Source organism: Clinocottus analis, unplaced genomic scaffold (assembly GCF_023055335.1).
Source record: "Clinocottus analis isolate CAN_PGR_092001 unplaced genomic scaffold, fCliAna1.0.p SCAF_19, whole genome shotgun sequence".
Lineage (NCBI taxonomy): Eukaryota > Metazoa > Chordata > Actinopteri > Perciformes > Cottidae > Clinocottus > Clinocottus analis.
In genome coordinates, this window is record NW_027175920.1 from 9,326,229 (window position 1) to 9,346,031 (window position 19,803).

A 19,803-nucleotide genomic window follows, 5' to 3' on the forward strand; every position below is an offset into this window, starting at 1 on the left:
AATACGTTTTATTTCATATAACTATGCACAGATTTCAGCCACCGAGTATTCTTAGTAATACGCATAGTACATGTCTTGCGTATTTTCATAGTTAAACCTTAAGCCTGCTTCATGTTCGTACGTTAGACAGCTGCACTGCGCATGAGCGATGAGCAACAGCCGCAAAGCAAATATGATCTTCACTTACAACTCGAAGTGGCCATTCTTAAGATTTGAGTCCTTGTATTTTAGAATTTGTATCGTATTAAAAGCCCTACAGTTTAGCAGTATGCTAAAAGCCCATACTAGAATGCTATGTTTCGGAATTGTGTGCATAGTTCCCTTTTTTGTGTATACAGTGGATACAAACTTACAGCGATTTGTTCCGGAAATGTCGCCAAAGACACCCAGTTCATAATACTGCATGTTTAATTTCAGCAGACGTTATGTTGTTTAATGAAATGTAAACTAATAAACAAAAAACGGATACAATCGTAGGGCTAAATCCTAACGCGTTAAACGCGCAGCTATGAGCAATGAAGAATATACCTCGGCGTATTTAAGCAAAGACGGAAGTAAACGTCGGATGACTGTTTCGTTTCGCTGTTTCTTGTCTCTTGAGTCGGAGCGGTTGGTTTTTCAGGAGGGAAACTTTACAAGGTTTAACGGGATTTGAGCACGATTAATTCACATTGCCTAATTACCAGAGCCAGTGCAGCCATACTGAAAGGTAAGAGCACACCTTAAGTAGGGAACATGTTTATCTAGTCGTGTATTATGATATTTTACCCGCTTCAGTTTGCGCCATTTTCGCTAGTTTTGTAATGCACAAATGTGCGCCTTTTTTAGGTCTGGCGTTCTTTGTCCCTATTTTTTAATGGATTGTGATGTGGTATTTCCCGGGAGAATATTTCACATCACTTATTGCTAATCCTGATTTATATAGCTATGAACGGTAAACGAAAGGCTGGTATCACTTTTCTGTCATCCCAAATTGCGTTCAAATCATGTGCAATTGCGCATTTAGTGTGCTGCATCAGGCCGCGTCAAGACGCTAACAGCGCCAGCGCCTGTTGGGATGTAACGTGAATCTGGCGCACATGAGTTAGCTTGTCAAGCTAACCGGCTAGCTTGCTAATCAAATAGCTTGTATGGTTGTTGACACTTGTGTTGACAGCAAGTTTGCGATAAAGCTCAGCGGACATTTAGGAAAGGTAGAGCCCGTGGTTTAGTTCCCCGGAGCCCTTAAGTTTACCGTCACACTGAACCGAAAGAGGAGGAGGACCGTTTGTTGTAGACATGTAACGTTATCATCGTTAGCTAACCTGGCTAGCCATTTTAGCGTGTAGCAGACATGTCTGTTTTAAAAACGCATTACTTAAAGGCTGAAGATGAAAACTGTTCAACGTTACTTCTCTTTGCCGTTAAATAGAGTATAACTCTTATAAAGTTAGATGACGCTGCGGGGACAGCTTGTTCTGTTGCTTAGCCTCGTTTTCATGATGTCTAGAGCATCTTTCCTGTAAAGATCATAAGTCATTCCAATCGAATGTACCAATCAAAGCTTCTAATTAGCTTTGGAGCGGGCTGGCGACAGTCGTGGTGTATACAACCTTTTGGGAAACGTACAAGTTAAGTTTGCGTGACTGTCCTCACTTATACGATCTTTCAAACTGACCCACGTTTAGATTCAGTGTCATCACTGAATGTAGGTGATTTAACTGACTAAAACTACATTATTTCGTTCAGAGGAACCAATTAATCAATTAGATGAAAATGATGTGTGTAGAAAGTCCTGGTATTTACATGATCGTAGCAGCTCACTACATTGCTAATAGAAAGTTGCAGGTACCATTGATTACTTTACATAAAGTAGAGGACTTGTGTTCCACTGTTGGCAATTGTATACACACTAAGGTTACCAAAGTCACTGTACAAAGGGCCAAACCCTTATGTTAGAAAAGCTTTCCACAACTCAAATTTTTTTTAAACTTTTTTTTTTTTGGTTTAAAAGATCTTTAATAACACTGATGTAATGTGGAAATAAGCATCAAATCCTGAAATCCTCCTTAGTTTTTATGCTTTATACATGGCAAGACTTCATCAAATCTTGTTTATTCTAAATACTATCTACAATAAATGTTCAAGGCAATGACTTACACAACACTAAGGATTTATACATCCCCAGTGTCAAGTTGGACCAGATTAGGAATGGTTTCATACAATTGACTTGACATTCTCTTTCATTACAGGAGTCCACGAATCATGTCAGGCATTGCATTGAGCCGGCTTGCACAAGAGCGCAAGGCATGGCGGAAGGATCATCCTTTTGTAAGTAATTGTTATTGCGTTATGAGATGCACCTGTTCTGGCTTCACTGTGATGTCTATCTGATTTGTTCGATTAAGTCAAGTCCTCTGGTATACACTGATATCTTAACTGTCTGTACTGTCCTGTTCAATTTTCAGGGATTTGTTGCTGTACCAACAAAAAATCCAGATGGAACCATGAATCTCATGAATTGGGAATGTGCTATTCCGGGCAAGAAAGGGGTAATGTGTTTTATAGTCTGTTTGCATTCATAACATATTCGCCTTGCTCAGCACCCACTGCTTAATGAGAAAACACAGGAAGCTTTGTAAGACAATGAGGATGTTTACATGTACATAAATATCCAGGTTATGATTCGTTTTTTTTATGCATCGTAAACGCCATTTTCCGAAACCTTTATGGGAAACCTAAATATGGTAGCTGGAGTGCATCAGACTTACGAACAGAAAGACAAACCAATTCAGCGACGAAAACATCTCACTTCTGAAGCAAAATCGAAACTTAGTATTGTCTTTCTCTTTAGAGGGAGAAGACATTGAAATGCTGACCTTATCAAGTGTGTAGTGGGCAGCCGCAGGGTACTGTACAACGGTTTCCCAAAATAAAATGTGAGCATCTCATGCCCATGAGTAAATAGACTGCATTAACTAGGGTACGAGTATTTATCATTTTTACAGCAATATCAATAACCCAAATTCTCTAATCTTATGTAAACACCATGGTCACTATGATCAAAATCTGAATATGGCTAAAAACACTCAATTGCATTTCTGTAGCACATGTAACAAATAATACTACATCACTTACATACGCAACTATAGAGTTATATCTTTCATATATTGAGTGCTGCAGGTACAACATATTTTTGACCAAACTAGACCAACCTGAAAGTTGCCGTCTCATTGCTTTCCTCGAAAAATAGCCAATGGGATTTTTCCTTTGGATTATTAAAAAAAATAATTCCTGTGTTCATGGTATTACCACGGTTTGTTCAGCAAGATAATCTTCACAAATGATAATCACATTTATTATTTTTGAAGCGTGACTAGAATTGCCATAAGTAGAAAGCTAGTTTAAGCCTAACAAGCTACGCCGCAATTAAATGACTTCATTGGAGCCCAAGACACATTTCCCTCCGGGACAATAAAGTATATCTTACCTTATGTTCACGACAAAGATAAAGACAGATTAGTGTTTGGTGATGACATTTTGTAGTTACAACAACTAGTTTGAACAACTTCCAACAGTGATGCTCCTAAAATGTGCTTTTAATATTAATCTAGCGATGATAACAAGGTTTTAAGAGTCATTTTTGCTGAAACTTGTGTTAATATGAATCTAATGGTTGTGTGTGTGTGTCTTCAGACTCCGTGGGAAGGAGGCTTGTTCAAACTGCGCATGTTGTTCAAGGATGACTATCCTTCTTCACCTCCAAAATGTGAGTTATTGTTTCTGATCTGTGCTCTGTGTACTCAACTGTTGATGTGATATCTACACACTTTGTTATTGTGTTGGAGCAGATCCTTGTAGAAACCTACATCATGGACTGGTAGACCTAAGTACTAGCCAATACTGCACAGAAACATTCTTCGTTGAGAATGTAAAGTATGGAAAGGAAACTTCTTCCTTCACGGGTATTTACACGACCAAGCATCAGGTTTGTTTGAGAGAAACCTGTCAATAGCAATGAGTTAATAAAACTATTTGTTGAGTAGGTTTGGGGTCTCCTGACCTCAACAAAGCCATTTCAGAGGCACAGTGAGCCTCAATACTGTCACTGCCAATGTATATCAGTTCTGAAAACTTTGTAATGGCCAACTAAGGGTCGTTGACACTTGGCCAACAACTGGGTTGTATATCCCCTCCAACATGTTGACGTGTCCTTGCAATAAGGAAAGAATGTATAGCTATGGGCGAAAGGGTTCCTCTTGAGGTTACTCCGTAGTTAAGATAGTAACCCATGTTTATGAATTTTTGTTGTTGTTTTTTTTGGAAAGCTGAACATCTGCTTGACATACTGATTCAAAGCAGCAGCAGCAGCAGCAGCAGTCGTAGCTAGCAGGTTTTTTCCTGCACCATCATTTGTGTTTCAAGGCTTGTCATTGGCTTTTAAGGCTGTTGAAGCAGATCTAAACGTGTTGTCATGCTAATTGTTTCCATTAATTGTCATTTATAATTTAAGCTTCAACCAGTTGGTGGTTTTATAATCTACATACCTTTTTTACTGTTTCTTTGAAAAGAATTGCCCAGCATTTGCCTGTAAGGACATAAGTGTTAAAGTCATGCGAAATGGGTTCGACATTCGACTGCTCACTTTGCGTAGACTACATTACCGGCTTACTGTTTGAACCAAATCGCTACATCGCCCCTATTGCTTGTGCACAACGCTCGGGCACTGTGATGTACCATGTTTCTAATGTCCAGCAACATGAGGCCATAGCTTGTGTGAGTAACAGAAGTTGCTGCCACGTCTGTGTTTACTGAAAAAGCCCAGCGACATTTGTGGAACGTGTTCATTTTGTATGACATATATAATCGATCTGAAAAAACAAGTGCATCTAACGTTTTCTTGTGTTTCAGGTAAATTTGAGCCTCCACTCTTTCACCCAAATGTGTATCCCTCCGGCACAGTATGCCTATCTATTCTAGAGGAGGACAAGGACTGGAGACCAGCCATCACAATAAAGCAGGTTTGGATTGAGCATAATTTAACATAATTATAGGGTTTTCCAAAAGTCTTTCAAATAGCTGTTTATCTCTTCTATTTGTTTTAATACTTTTATCTCTTACTTTTTCAGCAAGTCTAAGAATCAATCGGCGTAAAAATACTATTTTTATATGAAAATATAATTAACTCAATTCTGTCAAGTACAACTTTTTGGACAGGAAATTAAAATTTGGACATCTAATAAGTATTTTCAGAGACTTCATGCAACTCATCTAACACTTTAGTGACAAACAAATATTTTAAGCAACCTTATGAAAAACAATGCAAAACAGATACAAACATGTTTGTAATACTTTTGCTTTATTGATTAATTTCTCCTTCAGATCTTATTAGGTATCCAGGAACTCCTAAATGAACCAAATATCCAGGATCCAGCCCAAGCAGAGGCTTACACAATCTACTGGTGAGTGACATTTTTCAACCGTGACACTAAAATGTGTAAATACTAGAGGATTTATAAAGTAACTTGCGTGTCTAAAAAAGGAAATGAGAAGTAAAATATTGATCCTGTATATTGCAGTGCCAAAATCTGTTTCTAAGTTTGACTTGCGCTTAGTGTGAGCACATAAGGAATTTGCCGCTGGCATGGTGTTGCTTTCAAATGACTTACTCTGAAATAGGCATATGGCTAAAAACAGGCACAACAAAGGTAAACTTTTAACTACTATGTACACATATAAGAATGGAGTACTTCTTTATTCTCATAACTTGTCACGTGTCTATCAGTATTGTTAACTCTCTGCCTCCTAAATATATTAAGCTCATGACAAATAATGTGGTTGTCATTCATGTGAGGTTTTGTAACATTTCTTTACCAAAAGCAGCCCTTCAAAACCTTGAGGTAAAATTGTACCATTGGGGAGGGGGTGCTCACCCACAGCCGCTAAGTTCACACCCCAACACTCATGAATGGACTCTCGGCTGCCAAAAAGCATCTTGGTTGATGTAACGTGAAAAGTCACGACATCTGTTAAAGTTGATGGTCTGCCCAGGCGATTCGACCTGGTGGCTCACGGTTCAGACCGAGAGCCATGAAGTACAGAGGGCCATGGTGTGTAGGATAGCAGAAGATCTGTTTTATAGGAATGAAATCATGTTTACATGCATGTGCTCATGAGTGCATAATGAAACTAAACGAATGAAAAAACACAATAATTCTTAGAGTGAACCTGTCATTGCTACATAGCAAGCAGATACTCTTCTACAGAGTTAGCCATGTTTTTACACTGCATATCACAGCTCAGTGAGCTTCACATAAAATAAAGAAAACCTATTGAATTGCTGAGTCTTGAAGATTATATTGTTCTTAATTCATCCATAACAATTAAAATAGTGGTCTTTCAGGGGGCTCTATTTTAATAACTTTTCTGTGTTCAGCTTCACCAGCTGACAAATAGATCTGATGTAAGAGAAGATGATTCCTCCATTTTCTACCTCTTTTTTTTTAATACTTAAAATATGATTTTATTTTTTTTAATGTTTTTTGAAATGTCTCTTGTTTCTGTGCACCATGATAATGGCTGTTATTATTTTATTTTTTTTAACCCTTTTCCAGCCAAAACAGAGTAGAATATGAAAAAAGAGTTCGAGCACAAGCCAAAAAATTCTCCCCCTCGTAAGGGCGAAGACTTGCTCCGCTGTGGCAGAAGGAATGGGTTAACAAGAATCACCTCCCCGCTCAGTCTCTCAATGAATGTGCTCCTCCCACATCAGGACTTGCTTAAAGACTTCTATTTAAACTCCACACATTCTGTGCCATCCGACCTATCATTTTTTTTGTTCTTAATTGCCAGTTGGCGCATAATGCTGGGAGGTAACGGGTGCTTCAGCACCCTGGTCATTTCTTTTTAAACATTAATTGTCTTATATGGTGCAAGGGACACAGCTCGGTACCAGTTTCATCAACTCCATGCAAGCTGGCTGTCATCAATGTTCAAGGAAGAAAATGTTTTTTGTTTTGTTTTATATTGCTCTTTCACAGGGTCTATTCCTCTGTCCCCTCCCCCTCCCCTTTTTATTTTCCATAAATTTAATGTAAAATTAGCTTATTTCATTGTCAGTATTTCAACTGCTGTATAATGAATGGCACTTTTATACTGTTGTATCTCACTAGTGTCTCTAGATGGCTCTGTCTAATTCTCTTTCCCAGGTTTTCTATTCAGCATGCTGTAATATATGATAGAATCTGCTGCCTTGGCTGTCTTTTGTTATTCAGAGTGTTTGCTAAATAAAAATGGCCATGATAACTGAGGCAGGTAGGCTTTCTTCTGTATCAGACTTTAAGGTTATATGGTGCTTTGTTCATGTATGTGTTGGCGTAAATAAAACTTTCTACAAAATTTTAGCATTTTATTTATGAATGAGTAAAATATACAGCAAGCTCAACTTGACCACTAAGATTTCAGAGAATGTCTGCATGAATATATATTAAGTCTTGACAACTGTTGTGTTTACAGTTCATTTACTCATTTGACACAAGCAAAGGTAATGCAATAATAACATCTATGTTATGCAGGAGGCGTTGGTAACATTTTACAAACAGTGTCATAATGGCAAAGTAGCAAAATGAAGAATTTGCTTCTTTTTTTTTATCTTGCAGCATTACAGTGAATGGTGTAAATGTACATAGTTGAACTTTAGGCCAAGCATTAATGAAGTTCAACTTATTTTACTGTCCAGTTACTACACACGAGCCCATCAGCTTATGCTCCAATAAAGGCCTCGGTTCTGACGATGCCTCATGAGCATTTTCTTGTTGTGCTCCTATGGTCCTGTGACTGGACTGCTCTGCTGGAAGGTGCTCAGGGTGCAGTACTCATTGCAGTACCATGGAGGGTCCTTCTCCAGCCAGCACCCAGAGTCTCCTTCAACAGGTCTCCATTGCTGTGAGCTGAGGGCCAGACTCTGGTGAGGGCTCCCTGGAGGTGATGGCGGCGCCATGGTGCTCACCGCATACGGGAGGCCCAGGAGAGAAGTGTCGCAGCCTGGGTCGGATATGTTGCTGTATACTCTGCCCTGCATGAACTCGTAGTGAAACTGGAGCGGAGTCTCTTCCTCTTCTTTCTCGATGACCTCACACTTGGTAAGGGTGTCAATTTGGAGCAATTCCTCTGCCTTCAGCATGTCTGCTGTGTTTTCTTGTGTAACCACCCAGCTCTATAATCACAGTCGTGTTCAGGGCCATCGTTGCAAGATAATTGTCAGTATATTTACTTTAAGCTAGGCTTACCTTGAAATCACCCTGGCAGTCACTGTACAGGGTGTGGAAATAGGGTTCTGGAGTTGGGATGAAGACATGCTTCCTCCACCTGTACATGCATGTGTTTGAAACAAAATACAATATTTTGTATGCATTGATTGTAGGAAATGTCATTTACTGAGGAGTCAAAAGCTGTAAAGGGACCTTACTTATTTACTGGAACATAGCAGAAAAGTAAGACCAATGGCACCAACACGCATAGGAGGATGAGCACCTTGCCCAGTCTAGAAACCGGCATGTTTGATGGGACTTCTGTGTGGAATGTGAAGAGAGAGAGAAAAAGGACAACAAAGTAAGCTTGGATGCAAAGATGAAGTAATGAGATTAAAAGTTGCCTTAAGATGAACATCCTCTTCATTAAGCTTTGATCAGCTGACTGATGGAAGAGGCTCACCATTCACAGCTGACTCTGTCTCCCAGTAAACCTCAGGAGACCAGTCACTCCACTGACCGCTGGAGAATGACAGATTAGGACGGGACCGTACTCTTGCAGCGTACTTGGTGTCTGGCAAAAAATTCTCATCATCCACGGTATAATTCAAACTGTTGGTGTTGATATCATGAGATGCCACCTGAAATAAGTAGACGTGGTGTGTTATGAATCTCTGTGAAGGAGAGAAACGTCTTATATGGGGTACACAAAAAGATGCAGATCAATGGGTAGATACATTATTTATTAATCACGTCTATAGTTACAATCTACAATTCCTTTGTTGCTTTTTGTTTGACGAAGTTTAATTTTGACTCCCAGATATTAGTGATTTTGGGACAAAATTGTGTACCACTAATAGTTTCATTTTATTTAGCTGTACAAGATTCACAGGATGTTTAATGTTTGTAGTTGGAGTTAATGAGCACTTAATATTACTAATAGAGTGGTGAGTGTCATCAACTGATAAGAGTGATCCCAGAAAATGAAGCGTACATTTTGGTACGTAAAGTTCAGTCTTATTTTGTCATTAGGCAAAATTGTGTTATTTGGGATCAGGTTATTCAGTTATTTGAGATTTAATGGTTAGTATAATTCATAGAAAGAAAAAAAATCAATAATGTATTGTCAAGTATCACCAGTAAAGCACATAATAATTTCTAGAAAAAAGTGGGACCCCAACGTCTGATTAGAGGTGTTTTTGTATTGTATTATTTAAGCGCAAAATATCACTATAACCTAATCTTCAACAGCTTTCTGTCGTGGGCTCCTGAGTCAACATCTAGTTTTAAGAGCTTTAATATTATGACATGTTCAGTAGATCAATGATCACCCCTAAAGTTAGTTCTGCCCTGCTCACTGGGACACCTGAGTGGAGCAGAGTCATCATTATGTTCATAGTTAAACACATCAAAATGTGAGAAGGTACGTATATTCACAGCATAAAATAGCTGTGTCAAATAAAGTCACAGTTTCTCAGGAACCACTGAGCTGACAGCCACAGTGACCACTGATGAAACTGCTGCGGTCGTTCGTCATGTCAGAAAGTGATCTTACCTGCTCAGAGATGATTTCACAAGAAGAAACCCAGTGGAGGGGAAATGTAGTGAGACTTCCGAATCGTGTGAATTCATTGACAGCCGTTTGGCTCAAAATACAAAAGTAATCCCTCTCAATCATTTCTTAAGACCCATTAGGAGCGCGTGTCTGTATCGGCAGGGATCCTGCCCTCTGCTTGAGTTTTCTCTTTTCTTATGTTGCCGTGTTGGAGACTCGTCAGAGAGCATTTGGGGCCCGCGTGGGCGTGCGGCCCCCAGCCAATGAGCAGGGTGTGCAGAGGTCAAACACTGAGGCTCAAGGTCACCTATGCGGGCCTTTTTAGGGTCAGAGACAAAGCGGTTGATCGATGTGTACGCGTTTCACCCTCTCTGCTGCATGTCGGAGCCCTCAGCCACTTTAAATGCTGTGTTAACAAACAGCAACCGACAATGGGTCTATGTTATACCTATAAGTGTTTTCATCAATCTTTTGATTATTAATTTGTCCATTTCTCTGTTACATTATTGATTTGCAAATACATTTTAACTGCCACAAACAGACCAGAACTGTTTCCCAAAAAACACGTTATTCTCTCATTTTCCAGCAATGAAGAGCACCAAATTCTTGAGTGTTTGTCCTTGAATCTCACGTTACGTTTGCCGCCTCTTTTGTAGTAATTGAGCTGAAACTGGAGGTCGTCGACAAGAGCGGTGCTACGACGATATTTCTCATAGGTACTTATCCAGGTGAAGTGGCGTCGACTTGAGTTGTGGCTGACTGTGAGGGAGCGCGGCGCGTTTGGCTTAACTAAAGGACACATTGAAGACACACACACACACACACACACACACACACACACACACACACACACACACACACAAAAGGCAGGTTTTAAATAAGCAGACATCTGTCGGTTTAGATATGAATGTTTCTATGTGTCTGGTTTTGTGTGTTCCTTACTGTTATCAACAGGCGCATAGTTCATATCCAGCGGCTGCTCGCTGATTTCAGGTCCATCCTTTTGGCTGTGACAAAGCCAGATTTCAAAAACTTCTGTTTCCACAAAAGTGTCATAAAAATAGTTGTCATCGGATACTGGATACCGTATTTTTACGGAGCAGAAGTAACCCTCATTAGTGTTTGTCAGCATACACACAGACTTGTCTCTGCACAAAACGGTAACGAAACACAATATTAAAATCACATTTGAGGTCATCCATTATTTGTAAATGCCAGGAAGAAAAGGCCTCACTTTTTCTGTACGAAAGTGAGCCAGTAGGAGATGTTGCTGTCCGAGTAGTTTCCCAAAGTTGCGATGTTCAGGGAGCAGTTGATGGTGAACAGGTAATCGCTCACACAGTGAAGATGGTCCACGCCTGAAAAGATGTACAGGCAACATTTTATTCAGAGTTTCAGGACTCAAAGCAATTTCACTGTCAGTTCATTTAAGTACAGCATTCCTTTAGTTGGTGAATAATCCTCTTTCCATTACAGGCTTTTCTTTTCATTATGTAGTTGTTTTTGTTGCATGCCATCCAGTAAAGGTTCTTTACTGAGGGTCACTTGAAACTGCACATGTTGGTTTATTGAAAAAACAAACAACTGTTTTACATACAATATTAAAGCTGCTGTCTTAAAGGATGCTTCCCTCATCTCTTCCATGAAAGTAGCTTTGGGAGGGAAACAAGAAAAACAATTACTGAGACCGATAACGCTTTTGATGTCCATATGGAACAGTTGGTGTTGTTTTAGGATATACTTTGAAAAAATAATAACTTATCCTTTAATTAGTTATATAATTAGCATCAACATGTATTATTGACCCACTGGCCTGTAAAAAATTACAACGTTAAAAACAGATATAGACTTTTCCCTTTTATAATAAGAAACATTCGCGCATTAGGTCTCAGGTCAAATAGTCCACAGCTGCTACAAAGTATAACAAAGCCTCTGAGGCATTTATTCAAACTTTTAGTGTGCATCTTATATTTACATAATATTTACATATTATAATTAGTGCTATTTGTTTGGCTTTTTCCCCAAGCAGCGTGCAAATGAACGCACAATCCAGGCAAGTGGATTTTAATGATCCTCTTGTCATGTAAAACAAAAACAGAAGCGACTGAGACTGAACCTGTGATAAGGTTTCCACGCAGACAGGTGATGTTGGTCGATACGAGCAGGAACACGAGCAGCAGCATCAGCCTCGTCCCGCCAGGAGATCCAGACATCGCTTCAGCCCTGAGAAGTCTTGCGTGAGTCATTCTGCTCTGAAGCTGTCAGCAAGAACGTTTATTGATGAAGACGGACAGAGGGGAGTGCCGGTGAGTCGTGCACGCTGATGGCTATCACTCACTCACATGTCTCTGCGGGGAGAGGATGTGCTTTTCTAAGAGAGCAGTTGTAAAAGGAAAGTCAGTTTAACCAAACGTGTTTATTCTCACACCACAGCCCTATAATCTATCACACTGTGCGCTGCATTTCGCAACATGAACTTTGGTTTGACTTCTTTCTTTTCTTCTCATTATCAGACCTACCTTAATTGCTTTAAATGCATATTTTAAATACACAATGCTTTGAGTCTGTAAATGTTTTACGTTTATTCTTTCAGTGGCCGTTGGATCACTTCACTGATGGTAACCGATTGAAAAAAAGACATCTCATCATCATCATCATCATCATCTCCATCTATGAGCCAATAACCCAAAACACAAACACATGCAATGGTGAAGCTCAACTTGTTCCATAACAAAATGACTGCATGCAGTCGTCTCTCAAGCTCCGCAGACAAAACATGGTGAAACAAATGCAACTGTGCTGTAAGAACTCTGCATAGTAGGAAATATATATGCTAAAAATGTAATTTCTTAAATCACACACATTTAATATGGACCTAATGCGCATGAAATGTAGAATTATGAAATATACCCATGTATAAAGACACTGGTTGTATACCTGAGTGTGATGGTGCACATATAAATTATTTTCTACACAGAAGTAAATTTTAGGACAATTTATTTTTCATTCATTACATTTTTTATTTGGTTCATATCATACATCAACTAACTGTCTTTATAACAGTTATGTTTGACTGTCATGTTCCAATACAAGCTTTTTGAAAATAACCTTTCGTACAGGGATGTTCATTATCAAGTACCATGTGGCACTGAACGGACAAAGCTGACCTCTTTAAGGCTCTAGATATCAAAGAAAAGTGACTTTTGTGAATGAAGCCGTTCCACTGAGCTATAGACGTTGAGAAATACATTTATGTTTGTGGATCATTTTGGTTACTATTAGTAAGTAAGCACTTAAATGCCTCCATGCCACGTCTCACTTAATACTCTAGGGATGACTTTAATGATTTAATTTAACCTGATTTGTCATAAACTTCATGACAAAACATTAAATGAATCATATTAGTGAATCTCTTTTTCAGGTGGAGCTACCTGAAATTGGAATATGAATTATTGTGCTACTTGCAAAAGTGTTTTTCAATATGTAGAGCAGCGACAGGAGATCAGTTGAATGTTGGTCGTGTTGTGGTGATTCTATAAAAGATACGAGCTGACGGTGTCTTCCTCTGAGGTTCACAGTTTAGAGTTTATAACTTACACGAGTGAACCAGTAGACCGTCTCTGGGTGTGAGGTCGGACACAGTTTATGAAACAGTTTTGTCGTTGATCAAGAGGACGTCTGCAAACCTTCAGGACACAACATTATTTAATTAAATGCAAACCTAATAAGGCAAGGTATTGCCAGCGTGTCAATATATATATATATATATATATATATATATATATATATATATATATATATATATATATATATATATATATATATATATATATATATATATATATATATACACATACACACACACACAACACACACACACACACACACACACACACACACACACACACACACACACACACACACACACACACAGCCGGTCATGTCAATGTGATAACAGAGGTTTAAGTTTAATTTGGGGTTTTGATATTCTTCTCTTTACCACAGAGCATGAAGGAGTCCTATTTTTATTTGTTGAAACCGAAGTGACTTTCGGTGAAGCCATGTGAACTTGTGTTGAAGACATGCTTGAGTTCAGCAGTGAAGAAATATTGTGAGGTGGGAATATGTTCAAGTCTGTTTATTATGCAAGAGCAGAAGCCCTGATAGGATCTATCTATCTGCAACTAGTTGCTGTTCCGACACCATCTGATATAAGTGTTTTTTCCTTTTGTTTTTTTCTATTTTGATAAGAATGCTTCCTTCTTTGTGATAAAGACTTGAAAGATTAACTTTGTAACTTTGGCTTGAAATAACACGTAATCAGACTGAAGATCTGAGTGGATGATCACGGCAGCACAAAGTTGTTAAGGCTCTGGAAAAGAATCTTCAAAATCATAATATTAAAATTCAACCCATTACACATTTTCTATTCCAAAGTAATATCAATTAAAAAAAACAAACAAAATGTGTGAATCTTACATAATAACAATGTCTTATTTCCCTGGCAGTTTTTACACAGTTGTCCTCAATATTGTAATTCCAGGAGTCCTTTACCTGTCTGGAGAATATAAAAAGAAACTAAACTTACATTTCTCCCTTCAATATAAAACCTGCTGTAAAATAATACTGGACCTATTAAACAAGCCCACTCTGAAGTCTATCAGTCTATGGCATGTATTTTCCATATGTACTATATACAAAGGGTTACAATGCACCAGGATACAAAATGTGAAAAAGTAGTACATTTTTAACTTAATCTGCACGTTTTTAGATCAGATGCGTAGCACATCAGCATTGCTCATTCGCAAGCCAGTTTACCATCAAATGAGGACAGGGTGATGGCAAAAGCTTGCAGGGCACACATGGGGAAACTGTAATCCATGGAGAAGACATCCTCCGCTACCCGTCCAAACTGCATCACTATGTAATCCTCTGAAAAAAGACAGAAAGAGAGGAGACAGGAGCTAGAAATAAAGACAAGGCAGCCATTTTCTTTGTGGTAGATGACAAAGGAAGAGAGTCACATCTTACCGTTGTCAGGGTGGATGATCTGGAAGTTCTTGACGGAGGCCTGGGTGACTCGGCCGTGGAAGTTAAGCACGTATGACTGAGTTTGTTCGTTCCAGCTCGGGGATTTGTTCATCAGCGTGACCAGTTTGTCTGTGTTGCTGTTCGCATGGCGGACCAGTAGAGTCTCAGATTCCTACAACAAGAAAACGTTTCAGTTCCTCCGATTCATTTCACACTTAATCAACATCATCAAAAGCCTATTTTCTTTCTTTCTAATTGTACACTTTGGGGACGAATGGACACTCTTTCGTCGCTCTCCATCATGCCCGGGATGATCACCGTCATTTTCCTCGGACCCCTAAATCCCAGCACGTTTGTCTCCTGGAACGTGACAGACAATTACATTACAGGATGTATCTCTTCAGATGCTTTGTTAAGTGGGATGTTAGAGGGTACAGAGTTAAGTTTCAGCTCACGTAACAAATTGCTGCCAGCTCTTGCCGCACTGATTCACACTCTTTGACAAAGGGCTTTTTCTCCGGGTTTTCACCTCCGTCATAGACCGTGAACTTTGTTCCCAGAACATTGGACCTGGAACAAACTAGTCTGATCAGATGCATAATCTGTCATCATCGAAAGGATGAAAGGATTTCATGGTCCCAAAATCTGAAAATTCACTTTCAAGTAAATCAGAAAAAAATGAAGTGGTTTTAAGTTCTGTCTCAAAGTAGTAATAAAAGAATTGAACCTTAGTTTTCCTATGTAGCAGTTTGTTTCTCTGGACAGATTTGTTGGATCAGTGGAGATAAGATAGTTGGATGTTTTGCACTTCTTCCTCTTTCTGCCTGCCATTAGGAACACCTTGATGGCACAATGGAAAACACGTTTTTAGAACAGACAATGAAAAGAACTGATAGAAATACGACAGCTCAAGAAAACAGGAGCCATTGGAGCTTAAATCAATGTGCACAACGGTTGGGTTCAAATTGTGCGACGGTGCCAACCCTCTTGCCATCCTCCTTCTCCATGTGGAGGTAGTAAGTCGGGTAAATGCCCTTCTCCATGCCTCTCCTGTCCCGGGTGACCCGACACTGGATCGTCACGTCTCTTGGGGCTGGACGCAAAGCAAACTTCTCAAGATCCTCCACTGACATTGGAGACGTCGACTGGAACGAGAGCGGGAAGGATTTCACTGGTGGTTTTTATATATGCTGTGTGACAAATCTAAATGAGGTGCATACTTGCCTAATTTGCTTGTGTCAATACACAAAACAGTGTTTTACTTGTAAATGTCTCACTCTTTCATTAGATTCACTGCCTGACGATGAGCTCTCCCTGTAGTTGGAGTTGAGGGAAGCGAGACTCTGCGCAGTTTTCTCTACTTTCTTTGTCTTCTTTTCCATTTTCACCTTCACCTTTTCTTTGGGTTCATCTTCTTTGCGCTCTTCACTGATTTGGCACCTGGCTGTTTGATGACACACACACACACACACACACACACACACACACACACACACACACACACACACACACACACACACACACACACACACACACAAATGTATTCCTGAAAACAGCTTTACAGTCTTGTTGGTCACAAAACGCACAGGAGCAGATTACGACTCACATGTGTTGAGTTGTTTTTTCTTCTTCGGCGATTCAAGGACAGGCCTCTCGGCCCCCTCGTCGTTGCCACTTTCATCCTGTGTGTTCTTGTTTGGACTCATCATCTCCACCGCGGGCTCTGGCCCCCGGGTTGCAGGGAGTTGAAGCTCCTGGGATGAAACCTCCTGCAAGTGATTCTCTGCAAACAAGGAGACAGATGCTATGAAAGCTATTACATTTAGTAAATGATGTAGCTCATCCCATGTAGCTCATGGGTCGTGCTGAAACCACAAGGTAGCTGGTTCAATCCCCAGCCTCCCCATAGTTCACATGTCGAAGTGTCCTTGAGCAAGACACTAAACCTCCAGTTGCTCCACGGGCGCTTCTCAGTAGCAAAAATTCAATCTATGTATGTGAAGATGTATGTAATATGACGACGTTATACAGTTTAAGATGATGCTATTAAATACAGATTAACATTTAAACCTGTAAATAAGGAACATCGTTGTACGTTAATACTAGATTGAACATTGATGTTACTTTTCCGCTCTTGTTTGGTTGTCTTGCTTTTCTTCTGTGGGTCTTCCGATTCTTTCTCTTTGTCTTTCTTCTTAGTTTTTTTCTCCTTTTTGTCCTCGTCCTTTTCATCGTTCGGTTCCATCTCTGATGGAAAGCACAGCAGCACGTTGCTCATGAATCCTATATTTATTTATCATTTCAGCAAAGTTTTCCTTCACACGTGCATGCATGAATACACAGAACATGCACAAACCCATGCGGTTGGTAACTCAGGGCCAAACGTATGTACTCTAACTTTGCTTCCTGAAATACTACACCAAGTATTTTGTACTCACACACAAACACACATCCACACACACAAGACATCACATGAGTATAAAATATTCGGCTTTCTATTTTCTTACGTTTGGCATTTTCTTTTTTCACTTCTTTCTTCTTTGTCCTTTTCCCCTCCGCCTGAGCATCACTCTCAACCTCTCCCTCAGGCTCTTGCTCAATCTCCAAGGTCATTTTCTTGTGAGTATGATTCTCTGAAGGCATCTCGTCAAACGTCACGCTCGCTGTCATGTCACATTCACCCAATGTGATCTCATCCAGAGGGTTATCATGGGCATGTTCAACTTGATCTTCATAAAAAAAAGAAAAAAATATGTATTTAAAATCGTTTAAGAGACTGAATTTGAATGAACTGTACATTGGATTTATATTTACTATTTTAAAAAAGCAATGCTACATAGAATAATACATTATTCTAATACCAACCACTTAAGGAAGTGCTGCTGAGGGATTGGTTGATCAACAGAGGTGTTTCATCAGAGCGGATGGCTTTCTGCTTTCGACTCTTCTGGCGAGCGTCCCGATTGGCTACTACCATTTGGGAATCAGCCCTCTTCTTTTGCTGCTTTTTCATCAAAAGGCTTCGCTGTGGGATAATTTAGTATCAGGTTTAGATCGCAAACTGTCAACTCAATGTTCATACGTGTGGATGCAACTACAGAGACAATAGTGACTCGTATCTCTGTATATATGGTGAGATTTTGTTGGATTTAGCTGTGTAGGAATTGAGGTAGGGCATATCATTACATAAGATGGCGACCAAAAGCAAACAAAATGGGTACGTTATGAGGTTTGTGTTTCACTGATGTTGAATTGTTTATGTTAACATGCTTGACATATTATCTGCCAAGACAATTCTCCAGTGTTTTTGTTGCTGCTGTTTACATTCCTACTGATGCAAATCAAATAAAAAGGCACAGCACAACAGGAATGTTCTGTATTGTTTTTCTTGTGTTGCATAAAAGGACAACAACTGTTTTTTGTTGTACCACCACGTGTTGTACAATGACCACCTTGAGCCATGTTCTGAATCAAAATTATAACATATCCTAATATAATAATTTAACTTGTATTGGTTGAAGCATATTTTTTAAGTTGTCGCTGTAACAATTTTACAGCTGAAGACGATGCTACTGATTCTGGATCAGTATGCAGGTACCCATGCATCATTGTTACTGTTTCCTACTGTTTTAGTTGGTTACTTTTGGAGGGTTTGTTATTTATTAGTACTCACATACTGCACAGTTCTACAAACAGACTGTGACTTCAAGTTGAGTAGTAGCACACAGCAGGTGGTTCTGACACAGCCATGACCTCAACACTCAAGAAAGCTTTATTGATTTGCAAAGCTCTGCCTCAGCTTTAACCACTGGTCAGCTAATTTGCCATAATAAACACGTTGCAGTCTCCCTGTGGATATCACTGATAAATATATGTATCCTATATATTTTTCATAAAGGGAACACAAATAAACATCTCCTCTGTCAGCTTAACGGTGTGCAGGCTTATCTCTTTGTCAGTTAGTTGAAGGCCATCGTTGTTTTACCAGTTGGAAACACACTAAAACAAATGTGGTCAATTCCATGTGCAAATGACATCAACTACTTCAACAATCCTTGTTTATTTACCTGATTGTCAAGCTTCTGTTGTCGTATATCGGGCTCCTCCATGTCTGTGAGAAACTCCCTGCTAATTATAACCAGTAGACAGTTAAGGATCAGCTACCTGAAAAACGATGTTCAATCAATGTTCAGTTCGAGAAATAGTTCAGTTTCCAAAATAAGAGAGCAATTAAATATGGACGCGCGCGTTTGACCGTGTCTCCCTGCTCCATCTGACAGTCTGTCCACCTGCAAGCAGCAGAAGGCAAAGTGGATTAAAGGGGGATAATGTTCTTAAACTGCACTGCGCCGCTCGGGCATTGTGGACGAGCAGTCCCGCGGGGGCAACGCGGGCTGTCCGCGGCTGCGTTGTGGAGATGCTCAGGTTCCTGTGTACAGTTTAGACGTGAGCCAAGAGAGACAGGAAGCTGACCTGCTGCTGCTGCTGCTGCTGCTGCTGCTGCTGCCACAAGCAGCCGGCAGTGTGCATCACTTACCGGGAGGAACTCCACGCGGACGGCGCAGCAGCAACACAGACTGCCCTTTCAAAGTCTCACCTGAACGTGAATCCGTGCCGGCACACCACACTTCTCCCAGAATGCCATGGAAGTCACCGCAGACGTCCCGGAAAACTGCAAATACTCGATCACACGGTGGCTACGAGCGGTTCTCTCGTTGCCGTGGATACGGCTGCCATGCAGCAGCGATGAAGAGCCATGGTTTAATAAATATTAATTAAAAACAGTGTACACAAGATACACATGTGCATGTCTGTATTAAGAGTTCATCTGTGACAGACGGGTTGCACACTGTCTCTGGAGGCGACACTGATGTACTCGTTTTCACACTCATACAATTAGTTCCTAAGCCTTTGCGTCGTTGCATTGTCTCATAAGTAGTATTAGTGGTCGTCGGATTAGCATAATTGTTATTTGCATATGCATTTGAT

The 19,803-nt window shown here is 39.9% G+C and overlaps 3 protein-coding genes across 7 annotated transcripts; 1 reads left to right on the plus strand and 2 right to left on the minus strand.

Annotated features, from left to right (window-relative positions):
- Positions 1–552: 552 nt before the first annotated feature.
- Positions 553–7,377, plus strand: ube2ib (ubiquitin-conjugating enzyme E2Ib). Its single transcript, XM_068583677.1, has 7 exons — positions 553–709; positions 2,232–2,310; positions 2,448–2,531; positions 3,676–3,748; positions 4,891–5,000; positions 5,362–5,441; positions 6,594–7,377. Exons 2-7 carry the CDS (start codon positions 2,245–2,247, stop codon positions 6,655–6,657), a joined length of 477 nt encoding a protein of 158 aa, XP_068439778.1. The 5' UTR covers positions 553–709; positions 2,232–2,244; the 3' UTR covers positions 6,658–7,377.
- A 60-nt stretch (positions 7,378–7,437) lies between these two features.
- On the minus strand, positions 7,438–8,769 carry LOC137789852 (uncharacterized). Its single transcript, XM_068583676.1, has 4 exons — positions 8,692–8,769; positions 8,447–8,549; positions 8,268–8,346; positions 7,438–8,194 (listed from the first exon to the last, which is right to left on the minus strand). Exons 2-4 carry the CDS (start codon positions 8,533–8,535, stop codon positions 7,802–7,804), a joined length of 561 nt encoding a protein of 186 aa, XP_068439777.1. The 5' UTR covers positions 8,536–8,549; positions 8,692–8,769; the 3' UTR covers positions 7,438–7,801.
- Positions 8,770–13,651: 4,882 nt separating this feature from the next.
- On the minus strand, positions 13,652–19,526 carry si:dkey-220f10.4 (tubby protein homolog). Of its 5 annotated transcripts, none has more exons than XR_011077842.1 (14): positions 19,412–19,526; positions 18,882–18,942; positions 17,680–17,839; positions 17,322–17,543; positions 16,939–17,061; positions 16,421–16,597; positions 16,092–16,258; positions 15,798–15,959; positions 15,542–15,654; positions 15,270–15,384; positions 15,076–15,174; positions 14,815–14,986; positions 14,263–14,715; positions 13,652–14,167 (listed from the first exon to the last, which is right to left on the minus strand). XR_011077842.1 is itself a non-coding variant. In XM_068583054.1 (14 exons), exons 2-14 carry the CDS (start codon positions 18,921–18,923, stop codon positions 14,334–14,336), a joined length of 1,674 nt encoding a protein of 557 aa, XP_068439155.1. In that variant the 5' UTR covers positions 18,924–18,942; positions 19,412–19,526; the 3' UTR covers positions 14,253–14,333. The 5 variants fall into 5 exon arrangements, 4 of the variants coding, with proteins under 4 accessions (XP_068439155.1, XP_068439152.1, XP_068439153.1 ...); XM_068583054.1 differs by lacking the exon at positions 13,652–14,167 and having other exon boundaries at positions 14,253–14,341; positions 14,602–14,715; XM_068583051.1 differs by lacking the exon at positions 13,652–14,167 and having other exon boundaries at positions 14,253–14,715.
- Between the last annotated feature and the right edge of the window lie 277 nt (positions 19,527–19,803).

What these genes read in the sequence shown, in the direction of transcription:
- LOC137789852 (XM_068583676.1), bottom strand. Translation starts at nt 8,535, where the DNA reads ATGCCGGTTTCTAGACTGGGCAAGGTGCTCATCCTCCTATGCGTGTTG. An exon ending in TGCTATGTTCCAGTAAATAA is followed by an intron (nt 8,347 to 8,446) that starts GTAAGGTCCCTT and finishes ATGCATGTACAG; the next exon opens with GTGGAGGAAGCATGTCTTCA. An exon ending in ACTGCCAGGGTGATTTCAAG is followed by an intron (nt 8,195 to 8,267) that starts GTAAGCCTAGCT and finishes CTGTGATTATAG; the next exon opens with AGCTGGGTGGTTACACAAGA.
- ube2ib (XM_068583677.1), top strand. Translation starts at nt 2,245, where the DNA reads ATGTCAGGCATTGCATTGAGCCGGCTTGCACAAGAGCGCAAGGCATGG. An exon ending in GGCGGAAGGATCATCCTTTT is followed by an intron (nt 2,311 to 2,447) that starts GTAAGTAATTGT and finishes TTCAATTTTCAG; the next exon opens with GGATTTGTTGCTGTACCAAC. An exon ending in CTATTCCGGGCAAGAAAGGG is followed by an intron (nt 2,532 to 3,675) that starts GTAATGTGTTTT and finishes GTGTGTCTTCAG; the next exon opens with ACTCCGTGGGAAGGAGGCTT.
- si:dkey-220f10.4 (XM_068583051.1), bottom strand. Translation starts at nt 18,923, where the DNA reads ATGGAGGAGCCCGATATACGACAACAGAAGCTTGACAATCAG. An exon ending in AGAAGGAGGATGGCAAGAGG is followed by an intron (nt 15,655 to 15,797) that starts GTTGGCACCGTC and finishes TGTGCCATCAAG; the next exon opens with GTGTTCCTAATGGCAGGCAG. An exon ending in TGCTACATAGGAAAACTAAG is followed by an intron (nt 15,385 to 15,541) that starts GTTCAATTCTTT and finishes AGTTTGTTCCAG; the next exon opens with GTCCAATGTTCTGGGAACAA.